Source organism: Neolamprologus brichardi, chromosome 4, assembly GCF_056152115.1.
Source record: "Neolamprologus brichardi isolate AB-2024 chromosome 4, ASM5615211v1, whole genome shotgun sequence".
Classification (NCBI taxonomy): Eukaryota; Metazoa; Chordata; class Actinopteri; order Cichliformes; family Cichlidae; genus Neolamprologus; species Neolamprologus brichardi.
In genome coordinates, this window is record NC_142107.1 from 25,886,917 (window position 1) to 25,908,848 (window position 21,932).

At 49.3% G+C, this 21,932-nt stretch overlaps 2 protein-coding genes and 1 non-coding gene across 4 annotated transcripts; 2 read left to right on the forward strand and 1 right to left on the reverse strand.

Annotated features, from left to right (window-relative positions):
• The first annotated feature begins 830 nt into the window (after positions 1 to 830).
• Positions 831 to 912, forward strand: trnas-uga (transfer RNA serine (anticodon UGA)). The gene has a single exon. It is a non-coding gene; the product is annotated as a tRNA-Ser (tRNA).
• A 501-nt stretch (positions 913 to 1,413) lies between these two features.
• On the forward strand, positions 1,414 to 10,226 carry LOC102793407 (uncharacterized). 2 transcript variants are annotated; one of them, XM_087840210.1, is made up of 10 exons: positions 1,414 to 3,412; positions 4,319 to 4,380; positions 5,011 to 5,115; positions 5,382 to 5,519; positions 6,039 to 6,178; positions 6,252 to 6,420; positions 6,496 to 6,624; positions 7,115 to 7,250; positions 7,855 to 8,013; positions 8,310 to 10,226. In XM_087840210.1, the coding sequence occupies exons 1-9, from the start codon at positions 1,722 to 1,724 to the stop codon at positions 7,991 to 7,993; spliced, it is 2,709 nt and encodes a 902-aa protein (XP_087696336.1). In that variant the 5' UTR covers positions 1,414 to 1,721; the 3' UTR covers positions 7,994 to 8,013; positions 8,310 to 10,226. The 2 variants fall into 2 exon arrangements, with proteins under 2 accessions (XP_087696336.1, XP_087696337.1); XM_087840211.1 differs by lacking the exon at positions 5,011 to 5,115 and having other exon boundaries at positions 1,415 to 3,412.
• Positions 10,227 to 12,669: 2,443 nt separating this feature from the next.
• On the reverse strand, positions 12,670 to 19,154 carry LOC102793114 (properdin-like). The gene is made up of 11 exons (XM_087840212.1): positions 18,893 to 19,154; positions 16,197 to 16,335; positions 15,904 to 16,073; positions 15,654 to 15,821; positions 15,283 to 15,492; positions 15,038 to 15,205; positions 14,547 to 14,738; positions 14,239 to 14,412; positions 13,971 to 14,165; positions 13,686 to 13,797; positions 12,670 to 12,813 (listed from the first exon to the last, which is right to left on the reverse strand). Exons 1-11 carry the CDS (start codon positions 18,945 to 18,947, stop codon positions 12,684 to 12,686), a joined length of 1,713 nt encoding a protein of 570 aa, XP_087696338.1. The 5' UTR covers positions 18,948 to 19,154; the 3' UTR covers positions 12,670 to 12,683.
• Between the last annotated feature and the right edge of the window lie 2,778 nt (positions 19,155 to 21,932).

The following is a 21,932-nucleotide window of genomic DNA, read 5'->3' on the forward strand; positions in this document are numbered from 1 at the left end:
CTCGCCGGGCCTGTGTGTGTGGAAATGAGTTATTCATAAGAATCTGCAGGTAGGGGTGACGGGCTGGCTCGGCGTGCTTCACGTGTCGCCTCCACGGTGAGCGGCTCGTTATGCGCTCAGCGTTACGGAATATCCTTTAAATCTTTCTAAATGTGTTCTGGATGGTTCAGCGTTTCTGCAGCGCGTCCTGGCACAGCAGGGTTAAAAACCTGGTTTTGGCTGTCACTGAGCACCGGACTGGACCCCGGGCCACATGTTGGACACCCTGCCCTGCGTATACACACAATAGAAATGATAAACCAGCTCTCTGTTGCTGTGGAAACAGCTGAAAAATGAGAAACGCACAATAATGGAAAGGTTTTCTGTTTCGCTCGCCAAAGCAGCACCTGTGGGCTCTAGAGGCTCACCTGTTGAGCTTTGAGTTTCCCTGATCTCTGCTGTAGCTCAGCTCAGGTGTTCCTGCTACGAGCACAGGTGAGAGCAGCAGCGCCACCTCCTGTCGATGAGCCATACACTAATAATTCAATGATGACCACCCACGGGCCTTACTTTGAGACCCTGACTTTCTCCTTCAGACCTCAGAGGGATTTTTGGGAATGATGATGTTTTCCATTGATCTGATTGGTCCGTAGGTTGTTTCTGATGAACCACCTTTGTGACCTCGAGAATCAATGATTCACTTTTTGTTTTTCTTTACGTGGTCATCGGACCTCAGTTATCGACTCGTCAGCCTCTGTCTGCGTTTAACAAACAAGTTATTGACTGTTGGAGAGGCCTCTGACGTCACTCATTAGCTTCAGTTTCCCGGTCAACTCGCTTGCTCTCCGGCTGCTGCGATGGCCGAGAGGTTAAGGCGTTGGACTTGAAATCCAATGGGGTCTCCCCGCGCAGGTTCGAACCCTGCTCGCAGCGACTTTTTAAATAAAGTTCAAACACTCCCCTGAAAAAGCTGCAACAGCCCAGAGAGTACGCGTCACACCAAAATAAAAAAGGAACTGTATGAGTGGATGAATTAAAACCAATGACTGTAGAAACCAGTCATTGATTAAAACACACAGACACAACACAGATAAGTAAAATAAGTATATTAATAATATTTTATAAACTCAAAGAAGAAATATAAAAAACAGAAACAATAAAAGAAATCATTAAAAAATCCAACCAACTGAAAAACAATAATTAAAAATAATACCTGTATATTACTGCATAGTAATTAAATGAAATAAAACTTTACTACTGTTCGCAACATTAAAATTTTAAAGTGATCCACTAAAAGCGATTTTTTTTTCCATAAATCTTCATTTTCCCTCAATAAACGACAACAATCGTCATCATCATCATGAGGCTGTCAGATCCCGGCAGGTGTTCGGTTCCCTCCGTTAATCGTTTAGCTATGATCGGTGATCGATCCTGCGTGCGCAGCCCCGCCTCCCGCCGTGTTGTCTGACCGGAGGATGAGGAGTCTTTAGGAGGCTAACAGCTAACGTCACGGAGCGGCGGCACCGGGCTCGTTTCTCTCGTTCCTTCATGTTCTGACGTCGTCCAGCGGAGCCTTCGCCGTCACAAACCGGACCGGACTTCACATGTCCGCGGCTGTGCGCTGCCGGCGGCCCGGGTAGCTCTGCCGGGAGATGCGGCAGCAGCTAGCAGCTAGCCGTTAGCCCCGCAGCTGTTATGTAAGAGCGGAGCGACTAGCCGCGCAGCTAACGTTAGCCGCCGCCATGAATGACGCGCAGCAAGAAATGTCTCCGGACTTCGTGCTCATGCGGCTCGTGTCCGCCGCGGAGTACGACCGGCTGGACGACCCCGACGACCTGATGTCCGGGGGCGGCGGGTTCGGCCCCGTCAAAGCCGTGCTGGGCCGCCGCGGCGGCGGGTTCGATGTGGACTCTGGCGGCCCTTCGGCAGGCCTCGGCTCGGCTTCCCCGCATTACAGCTCCCCGCTGCCCGGGAAAGGAGAGCTGAGCGGCGGGCTGGGGCTGACGCACGCCTCGTCAGGCTCCGAGGCGCCGTTGTCGCCCCCTCCGTCCGAGGACTTTGTGGACTTCCCGGTGCCGCGCGGGCACGGCTCTGCGGGGCACGGAGCGCAGCTAATGGTGCTCCAGAACTTGCTGCGGTCCGGAGACCGGATCCTGGAGTGCGGGCTGGAGCAGCCGCCCCCTGGCTTCCTGCAGGAGGAGGCAGAGCGACAGAGACAGCAGCTGGACCCGGTGCCGGGCACGGGTCCTGGCAGCGCGACACCGGGTCCCGGGGGAGGAAAGGACCAGAACCCCCCTGCGCAGGAAAACCTGCAGCCGCAGCAACTGTTGCAATGGCACCCGGTCCTGAGGCTGGGCTCCCAGGCCCCCCAGCGGGGCGTCCCGGCTCTGGACTCGGAGTCCGGGTCAGTCCTGTGCCACACACACCACCTGCTGACAGACCGGCTGGCTAAGTGGCCCCCGGGCCTGCTGGACCAAGCCCTGCGGGCGGGGCTGCTGGAGCCCAGGAAGACCTGCCCCCCCAGGTGTCAAGACCCGGTCCTGGCTCCGGCGCAGAGGCCAGTACACCCGGGCGAGGTGAGGGAAGGAAGTGGCGGGCAGGAACTGGTGCTCTCGCTTCCTCGCTGTTCCTGCCATGGCGTTCTGGCCTCGGGGTCCGGGGGCATCGGGCCTGGCGAGGACCCCAGCGAGACGAGCGATGCCCTGCTGGTCCTGGAGGGTCTGGGGTCAGAGGAGGTGGGGGGACTCGCGGCAGAGTCCGGGGATGCGGAGGGGGAGGACACAGAGAAAACAGAGCGGGTGGTGGGTGCAGGGACGCCTGGGGGGGCGGGGACTGTGTTCTCCAGTGGGACTCTCAGCGGGCTGATGCGGCAGGTGCACAGACTGGCAGAGGAGGCGGGGGTGTGCACAGATCAGAGCTGCCGGTCCTCACTCGCCGTTCTCGGCGCCACCGTGTCCCTCCCCTCCTGCATGGACCCCCAGCCCCTCATCGGCAGCACCGCCACCCCCTGCCCGTACCTGCCTGTCCGCCTGCCACTCTCCCAGGCTGCTGCGGCGCTCCCCGACCCCCTCCCATCCTCTGACCCTCGCCCACAGCATCAGCACCAGTCGCGCTCCCAGCCCCAGAGCCGTGCCGCTACCCCCAAACTGGGTGTGGCTTCTGGGGGAGCGGGTCGGTCAGCCTCCCCTCTGGTGGTCCTGGAGGGGGAAGGGGGTGCAAGAGGAAGGGAGGGGGAGAAGATGCCCCGGGGGAAGTCGAGGAAGGGGGGGTCGCTGAAGGTCCGGCTCAGCAAGCTATTCAGAACCAAGAGCTCGAGTGGCGGCTCGGGGGGGCTGCTGGACAAGAGGCCGTCCCTAGCGTCGTCCACGTCGTCGGGGGGCAGCCTGTTGGACGTGTGGGGGTCCACCTGCAGCAACCCAGACCAGGACGGCAGGTGAGGTCCAAACTGATCAGGTAGTATTGATCAATCAGCTGATTAGTTTCTCTGACATCACAGAACAGATCAGAGCGAATCGGTGACTCACTTCCTGTTTCCTCGAAGCGGGGGATTTCCTGACTTCATGTTTCGTTTCCTGTGCAGCTCACAGTGAAAGTCTCTGATCATGTGACAGATTAGTGGGGTGTATTGTTGTAACCATGGATACTGAAAGCACCTGGGCAGGTGTGTGACTTTACCTGTCGGCACACAGGAAGTGAATCTCTCCTCAGGAAGCTTCCTCGAGCAGCAGGTTAGTTTGTGTTGACACAACTCACCTGCTCACCTGCAGTCAGTGTGATGGTGTACACGTGACCTTTCACCCCCACAGTCACACTGACCGTAGTGTGAAACAAAGCAGTCGCTGTCCACAGACCACAGCGAGCGGCGGTGCCTGTCGGCAGGTGCAGGGCGTGTTTTTGTGTCATGCTGGTGTTTGACGGCGTCACTTTAGCTCTGAACAAACTTTAAAGCAGGGTGTCGAGCTCCAGGCCTCGAGGGCCGGAGTCCTGCAGGTTTTAGATGTTCTTGATCCAACACAGCTGCTTTAAATGACTAAACGACCTCCTCAGCATGCGTCAAGTTCTCCAGAGGCTGGTAATGAACTGATCATGTGATTCAGGTGTGTTGACCCAGGGTGAGATCCTAAACCTGCAGGACACCTCGAGGCCTGGAGTTCAACACCTGTGCTTTAAAGCATCAAAGTGTCCTGAAATGTTTATTCTGAGTGGAGTCGGCTGGTTGCTGATTCTCACTGAAGATCGTTCCCATGGATACGAACATGTTGCAGCGTTACAACCTTCGTGCCTCGCTCTGCAGTCAGGATGAAGCTGATGGTGCTGATGGTGTTGTTTGTGTCTTCAGGCTGCAGGTATCCAGACCTCACAGTGCCTTCTCTCCGGTGCCCTTCACCCCGGCTTTCACCGGTGAGTCCACACAGCTGTGAGTGTGAGAGGTGAACAGGTGAGATGTTTTTACCTGAGTTTGTGTGACTGTTGTCAGCAGCTCGTTCACGCGTGCTCTGCAGCCGCTCTTTAATGTGCGAGACCAGGTGAGCAGAGGGCAGGTAAAACTCAGGTGTCATGTGACCTGCCTCTGATCAGAAATGTCACATTAAATACACCAAGTATGTTTTTAAGAAAATAATTTTCATATTTAATTTATTTACTAATTTATTTCTGAATTTGACAGTTTTGGTCCTCCCAAACTTGTGGGGTGCTCCAGTGTGTGTGTGGGTGGAGCCAGGGGCTGGGGGCGGGGCGGTGTGGGGCTGTGCAGACCTGACCGTGGTCACAGTCGGGCCGGGTCAGAGACTCCTCTGCTTCACGGTGTCAAACATGCGGCCCGGGGACCAATCGGCTGTTAATCGATTATTATTTATGTTTTATTCTGAAAAACGAAACTTTTTTCCTGTTTCGCTCCGGACACGCCCCCTGGACCTCTCAGCTCTGCTTCTGTCTGATCACATGACTCATCAGGTCAGCTGATCACTCTGCTCACTAATCTTTCCCTCGCTCCTCTAACCCCTTCCTCTCTCTGCTTACACCTGTGTCCAGGTGAGACGGTCTCTCTGGTCGATGTGGATATTTCTCGGAGGGGGGGGAACTCTCTCCACCCCCCCACTCCTCCTCCCCCTCCCAGACGGAGCCTCAGTCTGCTTGGTACTTCCTCCTTCTTTCTGCTTCCTGTTTGCACTTCCTCCTTCTGTGTGTGTGTGTGTGTGTGTGTGTGTGTCTGTGTGTGTGTGTGTGTGTGTGTGTGTGCGCCGTGAGGTGAGTTTCTGCTCTCACGGGTTTTCGTGGAATTGTTTTAATCGTCTCATTGAAGGATGTTAGTCGTCTGAGGACCAATCAGAGGCAGTTGTTCTGTTTTAGAATTGTTACTTTGTATCAAGTTTCACTTTTATTATTTTAAATGTTTTTTGCAGATGATTTTGGGGGTCCTCCTCAGCAGCACGGCCCCTTCATGGAGCGCAGCGCCGGGGCCTCCATGCAGTCGCTGCCCCCCCGACCGATGGCCCTGCCCCCCTCCCTCAACACCATCCAGCACAGCCTGAGCCTCAACGGTAGCGCGCGCGCACACACACAGAACTCATTAATGGCGTGTGTTTATTTGTTGATGCGTTTCCTGTTCAGGTTTATTTTCAGCTTTGACTCGTGATTTATTTGCATTTATGTGATTTATTTACATTTATGTGATTTATTTACATTTATTTACATTTATGTGATTTATTTACATTTATTTACATTTATGTGATTTATTTACATTTATTTACATTTATGTGATTTATTTGCATTTATGTGATTTATTTACATTTATGTGATTTATTTACATTTATTTACATTTATGTGATTTATTTACATTTATGTGATTTATTTACATTTATTTACATTTATGTGATTTATTTGCATTTATGTGATTTATTTGCATTTATGTGATTTATTTACATTTATGTGATTTATTTGCTTTTCAATAATTAAACTTCAAACATCGATTGTGACAGTTTTGTTTTTACGTTCTGATCTTTGTTCTGTATTTGTTTATGTCAATTTTAAACCCCCCCCCCCCCCAAAATGTCCTTCAGACACCTTCCTGCGAGGTTTACCTCGACCCGTCCCCCTGCGGCCCGACGGGCAGCACCCGCCCCCCCGGCTCGCCCCTCGCTGCCCGCTCAGTCGACCCGATGCCGGCAACTTCGCCACCAGTCTCAGAGAGCTGGAGAAGGTGGAGCTACTATTGCCTGCTTTTGTAGCCTGCTGTGCGAGTGGGCGGAGCTAACCTGTGCGTCTGCTTTCAGTGCGGCTGGTACTGGGGGCCGATGAACTGGGAGGACGCCGAGATGAAGCTGAAGGGGAAACCGGACGGCTCGTTTCTGGTGCGGGACAGCTCGGACCCGCGCTACATCCTGAGTCTGAGCTTCAGGTCGCAGGGAATCACACACCACACACGCATGGAGCACTACAGAGGTAACGCACACACCTGTGCAGCGCCGCGCCTCGCCGCGAGCCTGCGTCCCCGTCTCACGGTTTCTCGTCCTGCAGGGACGTTCAGCCTGTGGTGTCACCCGAAGTTTGAGGACCGCTGTCACTCGGTGGTGGAGTTCATCGAGCGAGCCATCATGCACTCCAAGAACGGAAAGTTCCTGTACTTCCTGCGCTCGCGAGTCCCAGGTACCAGCATCCAATCAGCTCCATGATATCTGTGGCTGCACAAGCACGTGACCTCGGACGCACCACAAACACGTGGCTGCAGCCGCTCGGTCAGGGAGCCTCGTGGTCACAGCCACACTAGTGTGACCTCCATGTTTCTCCAGCCCTGAAGCTGCGTCCATGTTTCGTGCTGTCAGTGTATTATATATGGGGGGGTTGATGAGATGAAAACAGGCTCTGCTTGTCTGCATATTTTTGGACAATTATAGAATCCAATGAAGACATTATTTCATCTACATCACCACAGACATTTTATAAGCACATATACAAGTACACTCTAAGTATCTGGACACATTAGCATTAGTTACAAAGGTTGGCTGTCCACAAATATGTTCCTATAATAATTACTGGATTTTGAATTGATTCGACGTTTGTCCGGTTCACTTTACTTGATATAAAATCTTTATTGAATAATTTTTTTGAGTTTGGTGTCCTCTCCTCGTGTGTTCAGGTCTGCCGCCGACCCCCGTCCAGCTCCTGTACCCGGTCTCCAGGTTCAGCAGCGTGAAGTCTCTGCAGCATCTCTGTCGCTTCTGCATCCGACAGCTGGTCCGGATCGACCACATCCAGGAGCTGCCGCTGCCCACGTACGTACCCGAGCGCGCCCACGTCAGACACGGTCCTCCTGACCTCAGAGAAGCAAAGCTGACGTCCCGTGGACGTTTTCATGACACGAGATCCTGCGGTCCTCGAGGACGCCGGGCGAGGATTTGAAACAATGTTGAAATAACCAAAACAAAACGCATGAAGCGCTGCAGCGTGACTGAGAGCAGCGGCGGGTTTTTCTTTAAAGCATCCTTTGGTTTAGTTTCGTTGTGCAGCTTTTTGTTTATTTGATCCTTCGTGTCAGTCTCACATGTTTGATCATGTGATGTAAGCAGCTGCAGGTAGAGTCTCACCTGTGACTCGTTACAGTTTGATGCGCTCTCACGGTAACCTGCTGTTAGCGAGCACAGAGCTCCCCTCACAAGCTAAAGCTAGCTGAGAGCCTCGGTATGAGTAACGGATCGAGGGTGATCTAACCCCGTCGCTGTGACGGAGACGATCCAGAGCCGCGTCCTGTCATCTGCTGAATTGCTGTTATTAAATAAATCAGTCGGTGCGTGTCTGCGTCGAGGTCCATGTTGTAAAAACGCGTCTGAATGTCGGAGAGTTTAAGCGAGCCGCTAACATCTGTCCTGCTCCCCTCAGGCCTCTGATCGCCTACCTGAGGAAGTTTTATTACTACGACCCCGAAGAAGAGATCAGCCCCACGCTGAAGGAGGACAAGGAGCAGAAGGAGCGGGGGACGGAGGGCGGCGGCCAGCCGGGGGTCGAGTCACAAACGTAGCACCGGAGCCCGAAGCCGGCGTGAGTCATCTCCACGTTTCAGACGCGCTCAGATCAAAGCTTTTATTTATTTTTAGCTGTTTCAGAGCAACTTGATGAAATCACAGCAACAAAAGAAAAGTGTCAGTTTATTAATAACTGCTCTGTTAGCATGTTTGTTTCTTTTATTTTCTATTTTCACCTGAAACAGCTGATTTCCTGTGTTACAGACAGAAGTAATGAGATTACATTCATGATTAGGTCCTGTGTCAGACTGTTGATGCTAAGCTAACACAGATGAGCTGTAGTGATGACGGCGTCTCTTCTTCTCTCTGCAGTTCTTTCCTTTTCTTTGTTTCTCGGACTCGAACACTGAAGGATGTTCAAAAATCAAGCTGAACTCTCAGACTTCAGCCAATCGGCTCCCTCCGCTCAGTCCCGTATCCGGGCGGGTTTCAGATGATCCACCCTCCTTTGAGCTCTCCGATCGGCTCGCGGGGAGTCGACAGGGGAGGGGCCGGGGATGTGGAGACTCCGCCTCTCTTTTGATGTCATCGCTGAGCAGCCAGACGGCGATGTTAGCTAAAATCAGTAAAAGAGAAAGGAGCTGAGAAAGTGTCGGTCGCCTCCGGGGTCCTCTGACGATACGAGAGGGTCTCTGATCCCGAGAGCAGAAGGCGGTACAGATTTATCCCAGCTCAGAGCTCGGCGCAGCGTGAGAGGGTCGGATGCACGAAAAGGTCTTTAAACGAATAAAACATCACAGAAATAAACAAATGATTGTACGGAGCCCCGCAGGGGACATGGCAAAAGCCGCATTCTTCGGAGGCCGCCAGCTCGAAGCCGACCGGGAGGTCGAGGCACGATGTGCCGGGAAAGCGGTGTTCCTGCCGGCTGTAGTAGGTCTCCACCTCCCGTTAGCTTCGAGCTAGTGGGTGTCAGATCTCCGAAAACGATGTCTTGTAAACCGAGCAGGTGACGTTTACACAACGACAGTCACGCCAAAATATCTTAAAAGTGCATTTTGTGACCCAGAAAGAGTAAAATTACAACTAAGTAGCTGCTGCCATTGTTGGAATTCAACTTTAGCGAGATCTCGCTAAAGTTTTGCGAGATCTCGCTAAAGTCCGTCTTTCTCCCGTGTCCCCTGCGGGGCTCCGTATGATTGAACCTTTTAAAGCTAAATTTAAGCAGCTTTGATTCGTCGCCTGATCGATCATAAAGATATTTGATCGGCTCTAACATGCAGAGCGATCAGCTGTGAGCTGGGATCAGTCTGTGATCCTCAAACGTCTGAATGTGGGAGACATTTCTGAAGATGGCGTCCTTGTGGCGTTCGCGCTGCTGCTGAAGCGTGAGCAGCTCTCGTCTGATTGGCTCGGAGACGTCAGCCGTCTGCTGCACCGTCGTGTAAAGTTGTTTACTTTCATATTTGCACTGAGCGACTTTTGTGAGTTTGATCCTGAAGACGAGTCCTCGCAAACCGCTCGTCGATCTCGCTTACGCTGAAACCTTTGGTACGATTTTTGCACTGCAGGCGAGGAAAGGCGGAGTCTGAATGTAGGCGTGGAGCTCCAGGAAGAGGAGCGCGCTGTGAATGTCACTGAAATATTTCCTGAGTATGAGCCGAGGTCAGCGTCGGGGTTTTATCATTGAGCTCGTGGTGCTTCGCCGTCCTTTAGTTCCCGCAATGAGATCAAACCCCGCCCACTCGCACACCTTTGCACACCTGACCAACCACCACACAAAACAGAATCGTTCAAAGTTACAGAGAAACGACTTCATTAGTTTGGGGTGGAGGGGTGGAGGGGTCGGGCGGTGTTTGCAGCTCAGTTTGAATACGAACAGCACAAAGCGAGTGTTTCCTTCATGCACCTGTAACACGCCGTGTGCGAGGCGCCGCGCTCAGTACGACGGCCGGGATCCTGGAGGCGACCACCGCTCCGTCTGTCGGGGCGTCATTACCAAAAAATAAGAAAAGAAGAAGAAACAGGACGACGACTGTGACGACTGCTGAACCACAGCTTCCCCGAGCTGCACTGGAACAAGCGCTCAGATGAACTGGACTTGAGTGCATCCAGACACTGGGAACACTGGAACACTGGAGCTGGGATGCGAGTGCCCCGCGGGCGCTTCCATGATGTCAAACGGTGAACGTGGGGGTAAACCTGCACCTGCAGGTGTGCTGACATGTCTGTGGGGTGGGGGGCAGTAATCTGTGCTTGTCACCTGTTAATAAAACAGTGTGGGCGGGACCAAGGCTCTCCTTTGATCTGTGCACAGGTGCTTCCAGGAATCGGCCCCTCTGGTGATGGTCAGAGGGGCCGATGGCGTGATACGGCGGCCTCGCCTCTGTCAGTCTGCCCCAGCTGTGGCTACACCTGCAGCTGCTCCACCTGTGTGTGAGTGTGAGAGTGAATGAATAGTGCCACTGTAAAGCTCTATATAAACCCAACCCATCATCATTATTACTTCCAAAGGCAACCCTGAAAACCAGAGTCTGCTGTGCAAAAGTCTTGAGCCTCAGCTCTTTTTGTTTGCAAAGCGCCGACTCAGTGATTGTTTGACCAATACTTTAGCTCCTGAAGGCTTTCAGTCCAGTCCTGACTGTTTTCAGACCAATGTTTCTGTTAAGACGCTGAACTCTGACCTTTGAACCTTTCAAGCATCATGAGACTCCGAGGAGGTCCAACAGTGAGTCTGCAGCCGTCTGTGACGCTTCGTGTTTCAGCTGCACGTCAGTGCTGTTCTGTGATAAACTGATGAATTATGAGGAAGCTGAGGTGAGACTCGCACCAGCTCGTTCGTGTGATTCAAACTTCCTCACTGATATTCTGTATTTCATGGACACGGTTCACAAAATCACTGCAAAATATGAAAACGTGAGGGAGACTCGAGACTTTTGCACAGTAAAAAGTCTGGAAGTGACAGAAGTAAACGTACATGTGTGCGTTTGGTGTTTTAATTCATAACAGCCCCTCGAGGTGCTTTATATAGAACTGAAGGATGATACAGTGTTAGGAGATGAGTGCTACCACTCAGTGAAAGTAGGAAGGGAAAAACTCCCTTTACACAGGAACAGGCTCAGAGAGGGAAGATGAGAGGAAACACAAGCTCTGGCAGAGCTGATGGATTTATAAACGCAGAGGCTGTGTCCCAATTCAGGGTCTGCAGCCTCAACGATCCTCAAGGGCCGCGTACTCAAAGACCGCTAAGGCCGGAAGTGTGAGGCTTGTGAAATGGGACGGTCTAGCCTCCGTTGCGCTGCCCAGGTTGCCTAGCAACCATGATACTAACAGCTGGAAACGTTTCATACAGCTTTGTTTGACAGAGATGAAGGAGAAAATCTTTTGTTCATTTGTTTGTTTCTACATGAGCTTTGATCATTCTCTGATTAAGCTCAGCTATTGAACGGCGTATATTTTAAAGTAAAGGCTTTAAAACCAAGTTAGTACAAACGTCACTAATGTCACATGACTTTGCCGACATGTGGCCAACAGGAATGTTTTAATGTTCTTCGTTATTAAACATTTGCACATAAATAAGTGACATAATATTCAGTACTTACTTAAAGTTTACTCTTCGCCCCTCATCCGCCGTTTTTTTCCGGCAAAATTATCCACACCCACCGCCGCGCTATGCATTCTGGGATATGTTGGGCCACGAAGTCTACACCGCCACGTCCTTAAAATTCAGGGAAATGAAGGACGCATTTGAGGGCCACATTTCGAGCAGCCTTTGAATTGGGACAGCCTTCGTCGCGGTGACGTAATCAGCCTTAAAATGCGGCCTTTAAGGCTGCAGACCCTGAATTGGGACACAGACATATTTTTAAAGGACCTTCGTCCGAGATTACAGCGAGAACTTCCAGCTGCTCCTCCACCCCAGCTGTGTTTCTGGGCTGATGGCGCGCTGCTTCGCACAGATCTGAGCAGCAGAGCAGCTTCACCCACAGCTGCTGTTCCCTCGACTCTTCCTCTGAACCAGCTTCAGTGTTTATTCCTCCCCGAGGTCTTACCTGTTATTACCTCGATGCAAACAAAGTGCATTGATGTGCTGATGCATGCTCAGGCATCCAGGTAAGGAAATCCCAAAATGATCAGAGGTGATGACAATTTGGATATTGATCATAAACGGACCAGCTTCATTCAGTGGGCTGTTTCAGTCATCACTGTTTATAAGGCTGGAAACCTGCAGTCAGCTGAGACTGAAGGAGTCACCTGATGAAACGTTTCTCCCACTGGAAGCATCCAGATGAACAGAATCAACAGTAAAGGCTTAAAGTAAATAAAGTAAGTAAATCTGTGTTGCCATCAGTGATTGTGCAGTTATTGGTGTTTTCAGTCTGCTGTGATGAGGGTGCCCTTCTCTGTTGCCGTGGTTACAGCATCAATGAGCTCATCAGAGGCTTCGATCCTCCGTCATGACTCAAAATGACCAAAATAGACTTGAAATCATTTAATGAACCAAAACTTTCAGCACAGGTAAAACGAGCCAACATTTCACAACAACAGATTCGTGCGTCTTTGCTCCCATCAGCCACCTGGAAACCATTACAACAACTATCATCATCACAAACTCGCCGCTGAAGTTTTGACTTCACAGGTCAAAGGTAATCTATGACATCATTCTAATAACAGCAGCACAAGCTCCGCCTGCAGTCAGACGTCTGGACTGTTGGTACGAGGTTAGAGCTGACGTCATCGCCGTGGTTAGGCACAGGCGGGGATGTTGATGCAGGGCTCTCTCTGGTCCTGCTGCTCGCCGTCGGGCAACGGGCCGCAGTTGACTTTTGGTGTCCCGTAAAATGAAGCTTTCTCCGTCGAACGAGGAGGGTACAGGCTGCAAACACAAACACACGTTGTAGTATTCGCAGAACGGCATCTGCAGTTTGACGCTAGTTTCACTGAAAAAACGTCGTACTTGGATTTATTTCACTTTCAACTGACGAGCTGAACCCGGAGAGCACGGCTGCAGATAAACCTGTATTTTATTTATTTATTTTATTTTATTCACAGTAAAGTGCAGAAAACAAATGTTGGATTTCAGAATCGTGCCTGTTTTTAACGCGCTGCTGCCTGACTGCAGATCACAGGTTAATGATCAGATTATCGGAGTCAGAAATGTACCTCAGATGAGACATTCAGTTTTTTGCAGAAACTTTTTTCTGGGATATTTTTCTGACATTAATATTTGTCATGAAATTTTAAAACGTCTCTGTTTTGATATTTGTTTTGTGTGTTCTGCTGTGAACATATTGTTTGGGTTTGGCTCTCATGTTTTCCTTCACACAGTGAAGTCCAAATGACCAAAGTGTGTAAACCTGCTTCTCCTGCCTCACCTGTTTTTAACAGCCAAGTGCATCGTGTGAACACTGAAGCGTGAAGTTAGTCTGACCAGCTCACGTGTACGTCAACCGCAGCGCAGCTACCATCCAGTGATGCTTTAGCTTTTTGTTATTGCTCATTTTTAAATCTGCGTTTTAACAACGACCTGTGCACAGGTGATGTTAGCCCAGGTAGCATCTATTACCTGACATCCGAGATGCCCTGGAGCTCACAGGTGGTTCAACTGTGGCTGTGACTATGAAACAAGGCTTCAGACTTTAAGGTTCTCACTGTGATGTTAAAATCTTAGCTCCCGACTGGATTTTTAACTGCACGACAGATTTGATTCGGTTTGCTGTGTCTTTGTCTTCCAGTCTGTAAACTGACTTGTAGCCGGTGTAATCAGGTTTGCAGAGTCTCTTCCTGGACCGGACCGAGTTTTCGCCACAGGGTGGATCACAGAGGCTCCACGGTGTCCAGGCCTCCCAGCGGCCGTTCACTGTAACACAGAAATGTGATGAGGAAGCAGCAACCTCCAACAACTGCTGACCTGCAGTTCCTCTACTGGCCAGCAGAGGCTCCATTAGGCCACACCGGTCTCCCATGTTACACGAGGTGTAGCTCAGCCTTTCTGTAGAAAGTCAACATGTTGGAAGTTGAGGACGGACTCACTGCTGCAGTCTTTGATGTGGTAGCACACTCGTCTCTCGGTCAGGTTGTCGCCTTCGCAGATGGACCCGTTATGAGCCCGATGGAGACACTCGCGCACTCGTGAATGGCTGCCATAAGTCTTCTTACAGCGGATGTCTCGCCCGCCCGGGTACTTACACGCGCTCCACTCGGACCACTCGGACCACACGCCGTCCACTGAAAACACAGAACGTGGACGTGAATCAGAAGCTTGCAGTCTTTGCCCTTCACCTGCGCTGAGGTACCACACCTGGACAGTGGAGTTTGGTTGAGCAGATCTGTGTTTGACGAGCTTCTCCCAGACATGGACTTCCACCATGCTGAGGGGCGGGGCTGTCACATCTCCTGGCTGATACCTGAAGTCCCAGCCCACAGGTGACAGGACAGGAACTGAAGGGCGACCATGACCCCCAACTTCCATTCACTGATGGAGAGATTTTTAAAAAAAGTTGGGAAAACCGGTTATTGTCTTTGTGTTGCCTCCAGGGGGCGCTACTGACTCCTTTTATTTACTCAGTCATAAAGGACTTGTACAGGTAGGGAAACACACAGGTGTACCTGGGCAGAAGGGCAGGTGGTCGCAGCTCTCTGTCTGGTGGCTGTCACCTTGACAATTTTGACCAGGTGGGTTGGATGAAGGGGCGGGGTTAGAACAGGAGCGCTGGCGAGTCCTTCTAATGGCTCTGCCCGGTGGGATGCAGGAACCTGAACACTCGCCCCAGCTCGACCACCCAGACCAGAACCCGTCAACTGTGAGAGACGCAGACGCTAACACTAACTGTGTCCAGGAGAGGCGGCATGCGGATAAAACTTTAAATAACTTTAATAAAAAGAAAATATGACCTCATTTTGAATGTTTTCTACTTGTTATTTACATTTTACACAGCGTCAGCTTTTGTTTTAAAAGATCAAAATAGATCAGGAGCATTAAACACAGCATCATAACGTCAGCAAGCAGGGATCAGCGTGGGCGAGACGCAGCAGGGAGACTTTCAGCAGCAGCGTCACTGAACGTGTTGCAAGGCTCCAGGTGTTTGTCAGTGTGTTACCTGGACATGGACTCTCACAAATCCTGCTCTGAGTGCTCGGCCCTTCGCAGACTTTGCCTCCATATCGAGGGGCGGGGCTATCACATGTCCTTTCTGACAGCTGAAGCCCCGCCCCGCAGGAGACTGAGCATGGCCTGAATGGAGCCCACGCGCCCCAGCTGCCGTCCTCTGCAGAGACAGCCAATAAGATAATTTGATAATTTTGACCTTTTTCGGATCACGTCACGAGTTGGTTCCTCTCTCACCTGCACAGTTGGGGAGCTCGCTACAGTGCTGCACCTGTAACGCGTCTCCAGGGCAACTGTTGCCAGGTGGCGATGTGCTGTCTGACGGGGTGGGGTTAGAGCAGGAGCGATGTCGCACCCTGGAGGGAACGATGACATCGCCATCTGATTTAGCGATGCACATAGCAGAACAATGAGACCAGCCAAACCAGCTGGACCAACCACCGTGGACTGGAACGCACAGGTGAGACAGAGAGACAGGTGACAGGTGGGAACTGAGTATCGGAAAGACTTAACACACACCACGTACCTGTGACCTTTACCAGAAACACACCTGTCCCCCCAAAACTCAACACAAAGAAGCCTGTGAACCCTGAGAGCATGACTGTTACCTGGACAGGTGTTTTCAGCTGCACATCTCTCTGTTTCCTCTGAAGGACCGCTGCAAGCCATGCGACACTGAGGAGGACTGGAGCAATCTCGCGTTCGCTTCCTGACTCCGACGCCTCCACAGGTGACTGAGCATGGAGACCAGCCGAGCCACGAGCTCCACCCCTCATCTACACACACACACACACACACACAGAGGTAATTAGCCCATTCAAACACAACGTGTATGTCTCTGCGTGTCTCTGTGTGTACCGTCGCAGCAGACGCCACTGCAGGGTTCAGTCTGCAGTTTTTCAGAAAGTGGAGCATTCTCGCACTCTGATTGGTCGATACCGAAACACTTCCTGCTTCTATGCCTCACTCCCTGCCCACACAGCACGTTGCACAGTGACCATGACGACCAAGGAGACCACTTGAGGAGACTGAAAACATAACAGACACACAACACAGTGTTGGTGGAGGAGCAGTTATCAGCAGTTTTTACTGTGTGTGTGTGTGTGTGTGTGTGTGTGTGTGTGTGTGTGTGTGTGTGTGTGTGTACTCACCCACAGGACTCACACTGTCCGTCTGTTTCCATGTAACCATAGTTTGGGTTCTGACAGCAGTCGTCTTCGTCCACCTCACCGATCTCCTCATCACACTCACCTGAGTTCAGGTCGAAGCGTGCGAAACACCTCACACAGTCTGCGCACACACACACACACACACACACCTTTGAGTTCTTAGCCATCGTTATGAGGCATTTTTGCCTCATGCTCATTATTATTGTGTAGAAAATATATTTTTTAAATATTTTAAAATCAACCACGAATCAGAGAAAACAGGAGAAACTTTGTGTCCATTCAAAACAATCTAACACGACGTCCTATAAGAGTCACTCAGACTTATATTTGGAGTCAAATCTCAGACTTCTCGTCCTGTAGTTTTATTTTAAATACGGGGTCTTTATGGTTTACGGGGACATTTTGTCCTCAAACCTTCAACCCTTTGTGATTTATTCAGATTTCATTTTGGAATCAAGGTTAAGGGAGATTGAAAGCAATGCGATCAGTGCTTGTGATCACACCCTGCCACAGTGAACGTGACCTCAGGCCTGTTTGCAGCCATCCCTCAGCTTACTGCCCTCTAGTGGCGTCCGTGGAAACAGGCACGACTGTTTGACTGGTTGAAATCTGTTTCTGACGATTTCACTGGCGTGCTGGTGTAAACGGTGTCTGCAGCTGGTCGAGCTGATCGTTTAAACATACGTGATTAACTTCTGCTCTGAGTTATAATCTGATTAATTAACTGATCTGTTATTGTATATTTCTCACATGTTTGTACAGGATATTGTATTTGTTTTAAATGTTATATACTTATGTGGTACATGCTGGATAAATAAAGGACTAATAATAATAATAAAAACAATCCAGCATCAGTGCTTATCATCAGATACATTTTCTCCTAATAACCAACCAATAAGAGTGCACTGTTAGATAACATTAGTAAGGAAAGCCTGCTGCACACGTGCAGGTAGCATCTCCGCTCGAGCCGTCTGCTTCATTTCATGCTTTATTTGATTTATCAGTCTTTGTTTGACTTTGTGTGTGTGTGTGTGTGTGTGTGTGTGTGTGTGTATGGGGGGGGGGGGGGGGGGGGATGTCGACATAGGGGAAAGTTTGTTTTTGCTTCTGGTGAAAGTTGCACAATTTTCAGGCTCACTTCCAAAAACAGAAGCGAACGAAGCACAAAGACAGTTTAATGTTCGTCTCACAGAGTCACTGATGTCCGTCTGCTAACCTGGAGGATCGTTGCTGAGTGACAATCTGACAAAGTGACGATTAAAACACACTCAGTGTGTGTGTGTGTGTGTGTGTGTGTTTGTTCAGGTTGATTATTTACAGGTTTAGATCTGATCTCCTGAACCAACAACTCTACACTTTGAGTTTTTTCCACAGAAAACACCCGAACCTGTCACGCTACAAGCCGCTGTGGTCCTTGTGTGAAGTACTTCCACTTAAAGTACTTTTACTCCACTACAGAGTAAAGTCCTGCAGTTGAAAACTTGATTCAGTAGAAGTGTGAAGCAGTAAGAGTAGTCACTGAGCACTAAAGTTGAATGTTTTTTCTGTTTATTTCACGTTAAACCGTCTCAGTTCTGTTGTCAGCAGATCCAAGACGTCCTCTCGACAGCGTCCAGACCCAGGAGGACGTCCAGGCTGGACAAACGTCACACGTGTGTTGTAGTACAACACTGAAATACTTCACACCAACGGTAACTTTTACCATGACTGCTGTGAATGAACACGGGCTTCACAGTCGTGATTGTTTCAAGTTTTTATGATTAGACAGATTTATTCAGTGCATGTAACTCGTCCATCATCTGCTTTGGCACCACAGGATTGGGAGTCTATCCAGTTTATCCAGATCCCAGGTAGACGCAGGTGTTTGGAGAACCCCATTCCTGTGAGGTGATGGTGCAGGTTAAGGGTCTTGGTGTCATCCTCGACAGCCCTCTGTCCTTCACAGCACAGATAAATAATATCACTCTGTCTTCCCACTTTCATCTCCGTAATATTAGCGCCTTCGTCCCTCTCACACCTCACAGTACCGCCATGCTCGTCAATGCTCGTCACATCTCGTTTAGATTACTGTGATTCTCTTCTCTGTGCTCTGCCTCATAAATCTCTCCATCAACTGCAGTTGGTTCAAAACACAGCTGCTCGTATTATTTCCAGAACTAGATCCACTGAACATATAACAGCTGTCCTTAAACAGCTCCACTGGCTTCCAGTTCACCTCCACGTCAATTTCAAGATCCTGCTTCTCACTTTCAAAGCGCTTCATAACCTCGTTCCTCCATATTTATCTGATCTTCATACTCACTCCATCGTACACGCCGCTCTTCTTCAGCTTCCCTCTGTCTGCTCCACCTGCTCGCCTGACTACCACGAAACTCAGAGCCCACACTTTGGATGCACCTCCACCAGATCTCCAGACCACCAACTCTCTCAATAAGTTTTAAATCACATCTTAAAACCATCTAGAATTTCATACCTTCATCGTGATCCATAGTTGTTTTTATTGTGTTACAGTAATGTAAGGAAACCTTCAGGATCTTTAAAGGCGCTTCTAAATAAAATGTATTAATATTATTATTATCACCTCCATGTTGTCAACTATGATTCACTGTCAGTTAAAATGATACAAAAGCCTCACAGAGCGACGCAGAGTCAAAGGGAAAGCTCCACGTCTGACTCACCTGAACGCGGCGCAGAGAGCAGCACCAGCACCAGCAGACCCCTCAGACCCTCCATCGTCCTTCTTCTGCAGCACAGAAGTGAAACTTAACTCCAGCTGTGCCCATGTGACTGCTTCCAGCTCGGGTCCTCCCTCTGACCCTCCTCTGACTGGAACTGCAGGGCGCCGCACGATGAACCGTCACAGCTGCAGGCGGCGAGGTCAGCGCTGGTTAATGGGTACTCAAGTGTTTCAGGGTCTTCAAGATGTCAGTCAAAAGTCAGCGTAACGTCCTCGCAAAGGACAAAAACGAGTGCGTGTGTGTGTGAGGAAATACAGATTTTCTCTTGACATGAGGCAACTGCTTATCTGATGACACCACCCACACCACCCACCCCCACCCATGTTGGTGTTGGTCACTGAAAACCTAAAACCCTCAACAGACCTCACAAACCTGCTCAGTGAAGCCAAGTTTATGTCTAAATGTAGATAAAAGTGATCTGTAGAATTTTATAGTATATCAAATGTATTTCAAACGACTGCAGCACACTGACACACAAATGTGTCTTTGATGTAAACAGCAGCCGGGTCAGAGGTCGTGAGGGGAGGGCCGACTCCCTGTGTGAAAGCTGTTAACAGAGACAGGGTTCACTCTCAGCCAGAACAGCGATTTGAGCTGATTTCATCAAACAAACAAACAAAGGAACTGAGATTTGAGATGAGAGCAAGCAGCAGAAACGTTAGTGGTGCTTTTTTCATCGTCGGTGTGATTGCTCTTTAAAAACAGTTAGATGGGATTGTTTAACTTTCTTTCTGTCACATTTCTCAGATAAAAGGCCGAATAACTGACGTTAAAATACAGTCGACTTCTGCAGTGCTGTGAAACAGTAACTGCAGTTGTTTCATCGTTCCACAGTGAGGCGCTGCAGCCCACACACACATAGTGTTATGAAAGAATACATGTTGTGGAAATCATGGGGTGGTCCTCTTTGGGCTCTCGTCTCTGAGGGGCCTCTAGATGCCTGGGCCCTGGATCTCCTCCATACCTGCTGCTAACCTCGGGGGCGGGGCTCCCCACACCTACTATTACACACTTACGTGGAGAAACCTTTTGAATAGTACCGTGCTCACGCACACAGGTGTGCACACAGGTACACACAGAGATGCTCTGTCTTGGTTCGCTGGCTCTATCGTGTAGCATCAGTCCTGTGTGCTGCTCAGTAACATTCAATATTTATTATTTACTGTTATTGATGCTTATGTTGGTGCATATCCTAACCTTAATTACTGGGGAGAATAATGATGCTCATAGTGAGTAAGAAGTAAACTGAGTGGATTTTTTGGACAGAGATTCACATTTGTGAATGTGGTGGTCAGCGGGCCCGGTGATGCCAGTGTCCATCACCAGTGTGTGAATGTGTGTGTGAATGGGTGGATGACTGGTTGTGTAAAGCGCTATACAAATACAGGCCATGTGGAGCCTTATTATTGGGCATGTGGAGCCTTATTATTGGGCACGTGGAGCTTTATTATTGGGCATACTTATCAGGGCTTCCTGGAGTTCACCTGGTGTCAGTGGTGAATCCAGTGCCATTGCTTGAGTGTCTAATAATTTTGGGAGAGTTATGTTGTCTAAAAACTGATCAATTTCCTTTTTAGATGGTTTATTTGTGGTGAATACAACGTTTTATAGAAATCCCTGAAAATGTTGTTTATTTGTTTCAGTTGTGTTCCCAGATGAATCTTGAACAGCACATATAGTTGTTTTTTCTTTATTTATTTTTAGCTGGTTTGCTAGAAATTGACCGGATTTATTACCATAATCATAATTTTGTAAGTGTAGTCTTTGTACTGAGAATTTTTTTTTTTTTTTTTATCAATTATCTCATTTAATTCTAGTTTTGTTTTGCGTATTTTGTTCAATGTTTCCTGATCTTGGTGGGACGCGTAGGCTTCTTCTAGTGATATGATGGTTTTTTCTAATTCCTGAATATTTTTGTTTTTTTCTTTTTATGTGATGAGAAAGAAATTATTTTACCTCTCATCACGGCTTTCCCTGCTTCCCATAGAACAGAAGCAGATGTTCCGGGAGTTTCATTATAGTCTAAATATGAAGTCCACTCTTTTTTAAAATGTTTAATAAAGTCTTCATCTTTGAGCAGTGATGTATTAAATCTCCAGTTTTTACTTGGCGTAGTATTATTCTTGTGCATTAGTGTTAAAGATACAGGAGCGTGATCGCTGACAGCTATAGGGTGAATCTCAGTGTCTGAAACGTCGCTCAGCAGTGAGCTGCTGACCAAGAAATAATCCAGACGAGAGTAGGAGTGATGAACATGTGAGAAGAAAGAATATTCCTTACTGTTGGGGTGAAGGGAGCGCCATGCATCGCAAAGGCCAAAGTCGCTCATATACTGTTTGATTATATTTGTGGACTTCCAATTACGCTGAGTTCCTGCTGTGTTGAGCCTATCCATGTCTTCATTTAGTCCCAGGTTGAGGTCGCCTCCAAGAACAAGTGTGCCATCGAAGTGTTCAGAGAGTGCACTGAGAAAACCATGAAAGCACTATTTATGACGGCGGACCTGTGTCATCCTTTGCTGGATCGTTGAGCCATCAGCGTCAGTTCCCCTGAACCTGAACCAGAACCTGAACCTGAACCTGTATCTGTGAGTTTGAGACTATCCCTGACCTGCACTTCTTTCTCTTTTAAATGCTCGTGCACAGCAGCAGTGCTGTTGTGCGTTGCAGAGTTTTCATTTAATTTGGTTTTCTGTGAAATGCTTCCATATTTTTTTAAATGTCCATTTCCATTTTCTTCTGTCCTTCTGTTTCGTCATGGCCGCACACCAAGGGTTAATTTATCAGCAGTCGAGCGGTTTCAGTTTCGTCATGAGCAGAAAGAGGACTCTTTAAAGGCTCCTGTGTGCACTGTCATTACTGCTGCTTTCACTTCTTTATCTCATTGTGCCACTTCCTGTTACACACAGTGGGGTTTGTGCAGCACTTAATTAATTACAAAGTTTATATAGCAGCTAATATCATACTCTAACCAAGCAACA